This window comes from Helianthus annuus, chromosome 1, assembly GCF_002127325.2.
Source record: "Helianthus annuus cultivar XRQ/B chromosome 1, HanXRQr2.0-SUNRISE, whole genome shotgun sequence".
Lineage (NCBI taxonomy): Eukaryota > Viridiplantae > Streptophyta > Magnoliopsida > Asterales > Asteraceae > Helianthus > Helianthus annuus.
This window is the reverse complement of record NC_035433.2, coordinates 36,950,799-36,964,399: the sequence shown is the minus strand read 5'-3', so window position 1 is coordinate 36,964,399 and position 13,601 is coordinate 36,950,799. Positions and strand designations below refer to the sequence as shown.

The window sequence follows — 13,601 nt, the reverse complement described above, 5'->3', positions numbered from 1 at the left end:
CCTAATAAGCATGCGTCACATACTTGATTGCCATGACTTATTTGAGGAATGTACCAAGTTCTTTCGAGTCATTTCTTTGATAGCATCGAAATGTAAATGGCCTAACCTTGCGTGCCATAACCATGCTAAATCTTCTGTGTTTGAGAGCAGGCAGATTGGCCTTCCAATCTTCAACTTTACTTTATACAACCTGTTCCTCATTCTCCTGACTCGCATTAGTAACTTTCTATTTCTGTCGCGGACTGTTAGTAAGTCTCCATCCATTACTACTTTGCAACCGATTTTTGTGAGTTGTCCGAGGCTCAATATGTTGCTTTACAGACTTAGAATGTAGTATACTTGAGAAACAATCTTTTGTTCTTGGTTCAGACATTCTAGCAGTATTGAACCTATGCCTTTAATTTCTACGTGCGACCCGTCACCGAACCGAACTTGCCCTGTCACCTTTTCATCTAATTCTATGAAGTGACTTCGCACTATTGTCATGTGGTTGTTGGCCCCGTTGTCTAAATACCATAGACTTTCATCTTCAATGGCGTAACTTGCTGGTTCTATGCGTTCTTCGTTTAGTAGAACCCTTTCTTTAACAACGTTTTCTTCTTGTATTGCCATTAGCAATACGGGTGCTTCGTCTTCCTCGACGAGATTTGAATGTTCTTGTACAACATCTTTCTCAGGACAGCCTTTCTTGAAGTATCCATACTTCTGACACTTGTAGCACTAGATCTTACTTATGTCTGTTTGGTTTCTTTCAAAATTCCTCCAGTTCTTAGACTTTCCACCTCTAGGTCTGTACGAATATCCTTCATACTTAGTGCCTTGCTTGTCTTTATTGTCTCGCCAGTTTCCACGCGGTTGGTTGAACCTGCCACGCCCGCGGTTTCCAAAATGTCTTTCTCTGCCTGAGTTGTTGTCGTGATGTGTAAACATCAACTTGTCTTGACTTTCTCCTGGGCTTCCTTTCTTTTGCTTAAGTCTTTCTTCGAACGTTTTTAACCTTCCGACCGCTTCTTCTAGCGTCATTGTTTGTAGATCTGAGTACTGTTCCATCGAAGCGACAATCTGAGTAAACTTATCTGGCACTACATTTTGGAGTTTGCGTACCAGAGTCAGTTGACTCAGTGTTGTCCCTAATTCGCTTGCCCGGGTAACTACATTGTTTATCTTTGCGGTGAAGGAGTCTATAGTGTCATCTTCCCTCATTTGCATTAACTCGAATTCTGATAAAATTGTATGCCAACGAGCCTTCTGTGCCCGATCAACACCAACATGTCTAGTCTTGAGATTTTCCAAAATTTCCTTCGCAGTTTTACAACTTGCAACTTGAAATACAACATCCTCCGGCATTGCTTGGAATAGATAAGCAATTGTCGCCTTATCTTTCTTAACATCCGTTTGCGTATTTTCTGCCGGTTCAATCGTTTCCCAAAGTCCATTCGCTTCCAAAATCGTTTTGATGCGAATTGCCCAAACCGTATAGTTTGTTGCTTTTAAAATAGGACACTGGAATTGGCAAAGAGAACTTCCTTCTTTTTGAATTACAATTTGTGAATTTGGTCCGGTTGCTCCTGACATGTCTTCCGACCGAACAATCTTCACTTTCAAAAAACTTTTATCTTTCTTGGTTTCAACAAACCTCTAATCCTTAACCCCCGCGTATAACCCAACGCGTAATAAAGAATCAATCTAATTCGCACTAAACCCCGGAATCAAAACACTAGATTCCTAACCCCTGGTTCGACCCTGAACCGAAAATAAAACTAACTTGCGAATTGAGAAAGAATAATAAAACCTGATCGCGAATTCCCTGCGATGCCTAGAGCCTGATGCTCTGATACCAATTGTTGCCCGGAATGATCTTTGATCTCTAAATCACAAATGATAAACGTAACTTTATTGAATACTGAATGTTGAATACAATGGAATGAATACAAATGAAACTATCTATCCCTATTTATACTAATCTAATGTGTACGAGTGTAGAGACATGTCCCTTCGTGAACGGATGTGTCTCTAGATCTCGTGGTTGTAATTAAACGTGAAGAGGTGCATCTTTTCCTTCTTAATCACAGCCACTAATCGAATGGGTGTGTCCCTTGGTGGTGCCCCTTGAAGCCATCGATCAAAGAGGAGTCCCTAGGGGGTTTCGCACCCCTTGGGGTGGAAGTTACCAACTTCTGAAATGTCATAAACATCCCTTGAACTTTGTAACCGCCATATAACTACCTTTTAACCGCCATATAAGTATCTTTTAACTAATAACTAATAACTAATAACTCGTTTTTGTGTATATTTATGTTTATGGAAGAAAATTCGGATCACCACCATCACCTCTCCTGTCACCACCATCACTTCTCCGGTCACCACCTCGTCTCCGCGGTTTACATCTACTTGAAAGTTTGAAATTACAGTTAGTTTTATATGAATTTTTTCAAAATTTAGAAATTGTATAATTTTGTGTTTAGTTATGTAAATGTATATGTAAGAATGTATGTTTGTATGTAAATGTTTGTGAAAATGTATAATGTAGGTGTATTCGGTGAAAATGAGTATATGTAGGTGTATGTAGGTGTATGTATGTGTATGTAGGTGTATGTAAGGATGTATATTTGTATGTAAATGTTTGTGAAAATGTATAATGTAGGTGTAATTGGTGAAAATGAGTATATGTAGGTGTAGGTGTATGTATTTGTGTATGTAGGTGTATCTAAGTATGTATGTGGGTATGTAAGTCTATGATTGAATGTATGTATGTAGGTGTATGTAAATGATGAATAATTGTGCATGTAAATGTTTGCAATTGGTGAAAAATGTGTATGTTGGTATGTATGTTTGTATAAATATGCAAATGTGTATGTATAAATTTTGTGGTTTTGATCAAAATATGTGTTTGTAAGTATGTATGGGAATTTAAGTTACACTTGTTGTACTTTCACTTAATTTCTATTAGATACACATACTGTAACATTTGTAACTTTATAGGGATTATGTTTTCGGTATTACTTATATTCGCATATTTGATGGCGGATGTGTACCTTGGGGACATGGGGTGACGGCGCTGGTGATCCACCGCCTCCTGGTGGTCATTTTCGTGGCACGCACGAGACTGACGGTAAGTCTTTTACTAAATTATTTTGTAGTCCTTATATTTTATGTATTATAAATTTTGTTACTAATTATTTTTGTTTTAATTGCAGCGGTTCCCCCGAAGAGGTTAGGGGGAAAGCCAAAAATAAGTTTTTAATTATATTACCTTTAGTATATGTTCATGGCGTATGTTTGCGTTGTTTGAAATAGGCAGGTTCTGTTTTTTCGGCCGTAAAACTGACTGGGTGCTGTATATACAGCTGCTGTATTTGAAAAAAAAAAGACTTTTAGCGGCGACACGTGTCGCCGCTATTGCCTTATAACCCTTTACCGGCCATGAGTAATACCGGCGACCCTTTAGCGACGACACCTTTAACGGCGACAACAGGCCAATGGCGGCCGATCAATACCGGCGACCCTTTACCGGCGACATGTCGCCGCTAAAAGTCAATAGCGGCGACAAAACTCATCAATACCGGCGACAGCTGTCGCCGCTAAAGGTGGTCCAACGGACTCTGATTGACCTCATTCAATCTGCATTGTAACCGTCTCATTGAACTCTACGATCTGAGATTTTAGGTTTTTGTTTTTAGATGTTTAGCTTGTAGATTTTACACTTTTTTATTTACATCATTGTGTTTTTATTTTATTTATCATTGTTTCTTTTCTATATTTGCGTCATTGTGTCTTTTTTTTGTGATTCATTGTTTCTTTTTTCTTCAACATTATCATTGTGTCTTTTTTCTTCAACATTGTGTTATAATTTTCGACAATGTGTTATATTTTTCTCGACATTGTGTTATGTTTTATGATTCGTTGTGTCTTTTTACACTTCTTATTTTTAGAAGCCTTTGTAGAATAACTTTGCCCTACATATACAAAAGCATGAACATTTAATTTATTGCTTCTTATTATAAATCAAGTTTATTACGGATGCCCAAATTGTTAGTAAGAGTTCAGTTTGGTTTGGTTTTTATTTTTAACGGTTTGGTTTTGGCTTTGGAATATAAAACCATTAATAATAGTTTGGCTCACAGTTCGATCTAAAAACTATCAAAACCGGACCATAAACACCCCTAAAGGGTTCTGGTATTTATATATATATATATATATATATATATATATATATATATATATATATATATATATATAGGGGATAGATCATGAGAAAACCAAAAAACTAACTAAAAAAGCCTAAAAAACATACAACTTTTTTTTACATTTTTTATAAAAAGTCGCTGTATTTTATGTATGGAAAAAAATTTTCAAAAAAAAAAAAAAAAACATCTTTTTGTTGTGTTGCACATGTGCACTATTACGGGTATAGTGCACATGTGTATAGTACACATATAATGCACGTGTGCAGTATAACAATTTTTTTTTGAAATTTTTTTTATATATAAAAATAGCGATTTTTTTTATAAAAAATTGTAAAAAAAAATTAGTATGTTTTTTAGCTTTTTTTTAGGCTTTTTTAGTTAGTTTTCTAGTTTTCTCATTTAGATGTAGTTTTCTCATGATCCTCTCCCTATATATACATATATATATATATATATATACATAGAGGAAGGTTAACGTACATTACGGCTTAACGTACATCACGTATGACAGGTAATTACGCACGTTCATTTTAAAATCACGCACGTTATAACTCAAAAATCCAAAATCACGCATGTTGAAACACAATAATCATGCATATTGAAAACATTAATCACGCATGTTATAGAACAAATCACGCACGTTGTTGTACGTGAAGTACGTTAAGCCGTAATGTACAATATACTTTATATATATATACATATAGTGTGAGATTCATTGGGGGACACTAAAACAGTGAGGAATCGATTCAAACGAACTCCGACCGATTGGACTCATTCCAGCGGAGTTGGAACTCGCTCGTCGAACCCTAACTAGGATCTCTTAACCCCTAAACCCTAAATATTAGGGTTTGGCTTTTAGGGTCTTATGTTAGGGTTTTGCTTTTGGGTTTAGTTTTAGGGTTAATTATTAGTATTTAGGGGTTAGCCTTAGGGTTTAAGGTTTATAGTTTAGATTTTACGGTTTAGCTTAGGTTTCAGCCTTATTGTTTAGCTTTAGGGTTTAGGGTTAAGAGATCTTAGATAGAGTTCGACGAGCGGTTCCAACACCGCTTAAATGAGTCCAATCGAAGTTCGTTTAAGTCGGTTCCCCGCTGTTCCCCAATGAACCCTCCCCTATATATATATGTATATATGTGTGTGTGTGTGTGTGTATATACACATATGGATATGTTTATTTGTGAACAAACCCATTGATTGTCGACACTAGTGAACTAATCCTAGCCCCTGATTATCAATACACAAGTATAAATCAATGGCCATGATTTGATGATGAAAATACACTTGTGTATTTTATGATTTGATGACGTAAATCAATGGCATGGATTTGTTCACTCAGTTCACAAATACACTAGTGTTCACTCTAAAACCCCACCTTATTAAGAACCACCCCTTGTTGTGAAAACCATGGAAACTTTTACGTACCACGCGAGTTGGGCCACCATTTTTTGCACAAGTGTAGATGAAAATGTTATAAACATATCTATAAAAAAATTGTTATCGGTGGTTACACCTGATGTTTATTTATGCCTAATGTAACTTTTGTTTACAACGATGTATATTTTTTACATCCAATGTAAATTTTTGCGTGTGACATTTTTTTACTGGAACAAGTGATTTTTTTAAAGTTTTTGAGAAAATAAATTTTGAAAAAAACTTTTGTAAGGCCTAGTTACCATGGTTCTCACTAAGGATGAGCAAATGGTAGTAGTTACCGTTACCGAATTTACCGAACCGAGTACATTTTCGGTACCGATTTGGTACCGACTTTTGACATTTTCGATACCGGTCCGGTATGGTACCGGTATTTACCGATTTTTACCCTCAAATACCGGTACCGAACAAGGTATATTCGGTGCCGGTACCGAACCAGATATATTCGGTAACGGTACCAGTACCCACTTTTGGGGATTTTCGGTACCGGTCGGTACTGAGCTCATCCTTGGTTCTCACAACTTAAGGTTGTTCTTGTTATCAACCATTATCAAACACAAGTCAACTCTAATCATTCTCTTTTATTAAATGAAAATTTTGTTTTTAGTGTGAGAAGGGTTATTTAGTCTTTTTCTATAAGAATCTTTTTCACAATCATCATTATATTACCTGCATATAGCAGACCCCATCAAATCTCAGCAAACCCATTTTCCTCTCATACTCCTTCCCCTCCCCCCCCCCCCCCCCAAAAAAAAAAAAAAAAAAAATAGATACATTGATCTTCATCCCCAACCCTACTTTCCCTAATTTCTAGCATCCTTTTTTATACATATTATTTTACTGATATTTTAATTATAAAAATCTTTAAAAGTGTCTCTTTAATAATGTTTTAACTAAATTATCAAAATCAGGGTCAAATTAAACACAAACTAACATCTTTCAAATCTCCAAATTTACATACCCTGTAAAAAAATATTTTTATACATGTAAATATATTTTTTGATGCAAATAAACAAAAAACAAATCCAATGAACTTTATCACCATTTCTTGATCATCATTCTTGTTTGTATTACCAACGTACTAATAAAAAATATACACATAGAAAAAAAGTCAAAACGAAAAATGTGTACAAATATGTATTTACGTGTATGTACACAAAATTTACACCATTATAAATCAAGTAGTATGTTGCGGGTTAACAATTTGGTCGAATGGAATACGTGTGATGTTTTAAGAGAGTTCGACTTTTACAATTTCAGATCAATGCGTAAAAAATGTGAAAAAAAGCTTTCATGTAAAAAAAGTGAAAATAACTCTTGTTCTGGGGCATAAAAACATCAAATGTAAAAAGATCATGGTTAAAAGCGCTTGCAATTTTTACGTACGGTGTCAAATGTCAAAAAAATTTACGTGCGAGATCGATTGTGAAACATTTTTTTACGCATGTTGCCGAATGTAAACTCACACGCAAAATGATTCTTTTACGTACGGTGTCGAATGTCATGGTGCATTGTGTCGAATGTAAAATTAGATTTATGTGTGACGTTTATATGAGCTCGGGTCGGAGATCGGGGCGTAAAAAACATTTTTTTACATCCGACACCGTGCACATTTTTTTTAAATTCGACAACGTATGTAAAAACATTTTTAAACGTTGTAAAAACTAAAAATTTGCAAATGTGAAAACATTTTTTAACAGTATGTGAAACAAAGCGTTTACATTTTCCACCGTACGCAAAAAAATTCACTTCGACACCCGTACGTAAAAACATTTTAAAAAGATAAAATAAACATTTTTTACAAGCGTTTGTAAAAATAGAGGAGCTCGGGCCGACGATCAGGGGTGGTGTAAAAAGAAACATTTTTTTTGCCGTATGTAAATAGATAAATTTTTACATTCGACAAAGTGCGCAAATTTTTTTACACCATTTTTACAGTAATGTAAATATTTTTTACATCGACGTACGTAAAAACATTTTTTAATCGTACGTAAAATGTTTTGCAAGAATTTTAACATCGACAAAAACTAGCAAATCTCAACACAAAAACCCAAATCGAGCATCAATGCATATTTTAGCACTCGTAAAACGAGATTTTACAATTTTTACATGTGTGTTCAAATCTTACATGTCTGTTCAAACTAGCATACCTAAACACATATTTACACACTTGTAAAACGAGAATTTACAAATTTTACATGTTTGTTCAAATCTTACATGTTTGTTCAAACTAGCAGCTCTAAACACATATTTACGCACTTGTAAAACGAGATTTTACAAATTTTACAACTCTCTTCAAATCGAACACCAACCCCCTAAACCCAAAACATGACTTTAAAAAAAACCAAAAGAGGTTTAGCAACAAAGTTATAGAACAAAAAAAAAAACAAGATATCAATACGAGGAATAAAATGCCTTTGTTGTTAAAAAATAGAAAATTAAATAGTACAAAAAGAAAAGATAAAATTAGCAAAATAGAGAAATAAGGAGGTGAAGATCCCTTCCATTTCAATCTATCTCACACATAAAAACAAGTAAAACTCAATTACAACACATATTGACAAAGTTGAACAACAGAAGGACTCGTTATCGGTAACAATTAGATCAGAATATACCTATACCCATTGTTGATAGCTTGACGTTGTTGAAAGCCTGATGGCGATTAATGGTTCGAAAGGCTACATCGCTCCTACATTGGTGACGACGAACAACTCTAGACCCCACACTGGCGTCACTGTAGCCTACCCATGTGGAACAAGTCACACATGTTCCTAATCCTAGAAATGTTAATTATAATTAGGTATAAAATATAAATTAGAGTTAATATAATAAATGAATTAATAAATGTTAAACAAGCCGAGCTCAAGCTTTAAAAAATTAAACGAGCTCGACCTAAAGCCTAATAAAGCTCGGGCTCAACACGGCTCGTTTGCATCCCTACCCAAAAACATTCAAATATACACAAATATGATATCATCCAAAAAAAAACAACAAGATCCACATCTCTCATGATGTTCGAGCGAATGAAACAACAAAAATATTGTAGGTCCGTTCCGGATCTCCCAATAGCACATGCACTAACTTCATAACCTAGTTTATACGTGCGGAATCCGCAATATAGTTAGGCGACATTATTAACACGATGTATTCAATTTAATCACTGTTTTAATTAGATCTCAAACGTTGCAGATCCTAGAAACAGTTGGACAGAGCTCCGCATTCCGAGTTGCAAAAACGTTACAAATGTATACCCAACACATCTATTTATAGACATGGGACTACCTTCGTGCGAAGGTAGTTTACCTTGGTACGAAGGTTCGTGCGAAGGTAGATACATACACACAATTACATTTTGACATCGACGATCCTATTACAGACTTGATATAACATGATGACGTAAGCAACAAACATATGCATCAACAGTCTCCCTCTTGAATGTTGCTGCAGTCATCAATCTTCATTTCAGCTCCAGAGTTTTTAATCTTCTCCGATCTTTATTTCTTGAATAAATTTAGTTTCCATGATCTGTATATCTTCTACCTTGAGCTTTACTCTTGATAAAACTTGAAAATCAACATGCTCCCCCTAACTTTGAGCTTTCTTAGATCTTTATTCAACGTGTTTATGCCGCTCCCCTTTGTATTCATCTCCCTGTTTCTAAGTTTCTCAAAATTCAAATAAACATTTTAGATTCAAACTTTGAAACTTCTTTAAACAAACATTTAAATCTTTATCAAAAATTTCAAATTTTAGTCATTCTAACAGTTTTAAACCCTCTCAATTAATCAAGTCCAAGTTAATGACCTTGATTATCTGATTTATCTACCAAGCTCAAATTAATGACCTTGGATAAACATTTATAACCAAACTGATTTCTTAACTCAAATGTAAGTTTCAAATTAATGAACTTTTATAATATTTCAGAACAATTACAAATTTTAGATTTTGTTCAGCAGATCTAGATTCTGAAAATTAGTTTTTCAACATCGGCAGTCGAAACTAAGATGAACATAAAATTTTTTTGTATTTCCTGAATATGTACAAAAATAACTATGTACAAACATGTTTACAAACATATTTTTGGTGAGTTTATGTTAAAGGATCATATCAGTTTTTGAGACTTGTCACTAGTACCGTTGACCTTGATTAGACTTTAAGTTCTAAACCAATTCACATAGATTGTCAATATATTGATTGATCCACTTAAACCTCATTACATTTCTCAATTGTTCCAAGATACGTTAGGTAATATTAGGAACTTAACTTAACAGTGTTTCCCACTCAGAATATACTCCCGTATCAAGATTCCCTAGATTTCATCTTACAGGTGAATATAGTTAATCGATATCTGTCTCTGGGTTAGTGCGAGGCCGTGAGAGCTCAAGTTAGTACCGCCGTACCAACAAAGAGATGAAGGCTCGACTTAAGGTGTGTTCCAATTTGGAATCTTTTGACTGCTTATTGTGATATCTTTCGATACTTTCAATATTTTTAGCAATTATCGGGTTTAAGCGCAAAAGTATTCTACAAGTTCTAGGTTATTGCTTTCGCAAAGTCAGAAGAACTTGTATAATACCCCAGATATCAATTCTCTATAAAGACCTAGTATCTTAGAATCAGGAAATCTCTCAAACGAAATTTCGGAGTACCAAGTCCGTATATCCAAGAGATGTGAAACCACTAATTAAGAAGTTTTTCTTTATGTTTATATATCAGCAACAACTTACTGAATGCGCGAAGCCTACTGGCACATCATCAGTGAGATTCGTTTTGACTTTTTAACACTACAATTCTTTAGCATACTGTGATAGTCCACTGATGTACTATCATTTCTCTTTTCACACGAAAACTCTTTTTGTCTTTTTCATGTTTTTGTACTTTTGAGTTTTTAGTTGTTTTTGGATTTTCCAAAATTTTTTCTCCCCCTAAAATTCAAAAACATTAACTGACCGATGAGAATGACATCAATTCGCCATCCATTACTGCTTCACAAATTTTCTCCAATTTTCCCCCTCATGATGACAAAACATTAGACTCTTTTGATTAAAACATTTTACTCTTCTGTGTTTTCAGTCAGTTCTGTTCTGTCTGCTCAACAGTGAGGATTCTGTGAAATTTTCAAAATTTTCTTCAAAAATTTTGTAAAACTTTCAAGTAAACGTTAAAACAAAAATCATCATGGCCTTTATATATAACATTTTAATTCGGCCAAAGCTTCTCCATGTGTGCCAAGGAACCTCATTCTCAGTAATTTACTTTATTCTCGGAAATTCCTGCACAGAAATATAAGCAATTAGTTGAATAGTGACACCCAAGTCTTTTCAGTTTTAAGTGATATTTCTTCAACCTCAATTTTGACTTTCTTTTCACAATCAGGATTAATATGGACTTTCTCAAGATTTGGAAAGTCCTCTAAACTTTCAATTTTCACTGATTGTTCAATTTTATCAACAGATTTTTTTTATAACCCATTTCTGTTCAACCCCCTCTGGTTTCCTGGTTGACATAGAACTTTTATTCTTTTCAAGAAAAATTCCCTTTTTCATCACCCATGTTTGATTAGACTTTGCTTGTTGTAATAAAGTGTAGAATCTTTTCGTTCAGTACTTTTTGAATATTCACCAGTTTAAAATTTTGAAAACTTAGAATTAACTGGTTTCAATTTATTTGTAAATTCTTTAACTTGATTCCAAACTTGTCTTGGTACAAACATCGGTTATTTTTGCTTCAAATCTCCGGAATCTTTCTTAACTTCTTTCTTTTCAACAGGAATAGATTTAGGCTTTGGTTGTGGACATTGCCTAGTAATGTGTCCAACATTGTTACATCAAAAACATTCCTTAACCTGTTCTCGTTGTTGTTTTTCAGTATTAATTTTAACATTTGATTGCCCTTTAAACAAATTTTCTTTTTCTCTTTCAGAACTTGAGAACTAACTTGAGAACTTGTACCGAAAACAAAATTTATTTTCTTTGAGTAATCTGGTTTTCGGAACCTGTTATTGTTTTTCTTCTTCTTAGCATATCCCAAACCTTTTCTTTTGTCTTCAAGATATTTTTTTTATCTTTTTGATTATAAAAACGTTTTGGTTTGGAATTGTAAGAAGATTTTGACTTTTTAAGCTCCGACAAACTTATTTCAAACAATTCAAACACTTTTTCAATTTGTTCAAAATTCACATTTTGAATTGGAAAGTCTTCATCAAAATATAGTTTGTAAGATCCTTTTAGCAGCATATACATGACCATATTAAGATCATCATTCAAAACCTGTTTTGATTTTGAAATGTAATTTTTATGAAAACTTTCTTTATTTTTAGAACAAAAATTGGATTTTTCTTTTTGACATCAGTGTTCTCAAAAACCTTTTCAACCACGTTTTGAACCACTTCGGATCCACTGTCATAGGTTATATCTAAGTTTTCAGGCAGCTCGTCTTTTATTTCAGTTTTAAGTTATAAATTGAGTGCCTTTCCACCCCGTCATGTTTCTTTTTCGCATAACTGTTCCTCATCGGGGGTGGAACTTGATGAAAACCCAGATCCTTTTTCCCGTTTTTAGACTTATCCTCATCTTTTTCAATCTTCGGAAGAATATGATCAATCACATATGAAGACGTTGAGTAACTGATTAGGAACTTGTTGACCCGTTCCGTTTCAATCTTCATATTTTCAAGTTCTTTCTTCAGCTTAGCAATCGTGTCAAGGTGAATATTAATAGCCATTTGCTTGTCCATGACCGTTGCTTTTAACATTGAAAGCGTAGCACTATCTTCTCTGCTTGCGACCTCATATTCTTTTATCGTTCTTGTTGACCCGTTCCGTTTCAATCTTCATATTTTCAAGCTCTTTCTTCATCTTAGCAATCGTGTCAAGGTGAATATTAATAGCCATTTGCTTGTCCATGACCATTGCTTTTAACATTGAAAGCATAGCACTATCTTCTCTGCTTGCGACCTCATATTCTTTTATCGTTTTACTCAATTTGTTATAAGCCATTTTCACTTCCTTGTAATCATATGATAAATGATCAGTATGATGTTTAAGCTCCATGTATCTCTCATCTTTAACAATACAAGCTTCACACTTCTCTGAGCACTTTGCTTTGTAGATTTCATCCTTTTCAATGCATGATTTGCATGGCTCTAAACATTTAGCATACTGTTCTTTATCTTTAATTTTCTCATCACTTCTACTCGATCTCTTTCTTTACATCTTCAACCAAGACTTTCTGTTCATTATGAACAATTTCTTCTTTGTTTAAAATGTTCAAAAGTAATTCTCCTGTAGTATATTCATCTTGATTCGGCTCTTCATCGTATTGGCACATTGTCTTTGTTCACCAAAGAGACCTGCATTAACAAAAGAATCATAAACTTCAGGTGATATAAATGATTTAAAAACATCATCAATAATCTATTTAGAACAAAGTTGATGTTTAGCAACTTCTTTTTCTTCTTCTCTTTATGTGATTTGACTTTGTTCTCAGGATAAACTTGTACTTTTAACAGAGTTTGTCGATTAAGATAATAAGTACATGGCTTCTTCTTCACAAGATCTTTCATAAACGTATTCAGCAAGATCTTCATCAAAAGAGACTTCTTCCATTTTCGATAAAAACTTGGTTTTCAAATGCTTTATGCAAAATAAGACTTTATATTCGAGAATTTTAATGAATTAGGCTAGTTAAAAAGGTGTAAACCACTTTCCAAAAACTGTTTTAAACAGATTTGTCACGACCCCCGAACCCATCCTGGCCGGAATCGGAAGCCGCGAGCAGTCAAGTGGTACCGGTGATTATTTTGAAAAACATTGCAGCGGAAATTTCATCAGGACCGTGAGTTAGGAAAAATATCAGAGTTTAGAAACACCGGATTTTATTTAAATAGATAGAATAAATTCCATGTTTTACAAAGGTAGCTTTTAATAAAAACAATATTTCTTAATTTGAATAAAATAAGCCACTTCTTGAAGTCCTTCAGTGC

The 13,601-nt window shown here is 34.1% G+C and overlaps 1 protein-coding gene across 1 annotated transcript; it reads right to left on the bottom strand.

Moving 5' to 3' along the window:
• Window positions 1-720: 720 nt before the first annotated feature.
• On the bottom strand, window positions 721-1,575 carry LOC110875200. Its single transcript, XM_022123427.1, has one exon. It carries the CDS (start codon window positions 1,573-1,575, stop codon window positions 721-723), a length of 855 nt encoding a protein of 284 aa, XP_021979119.1.
• Window positions 1,576-13,601: the final 12,026 nt, after the last annotated feature.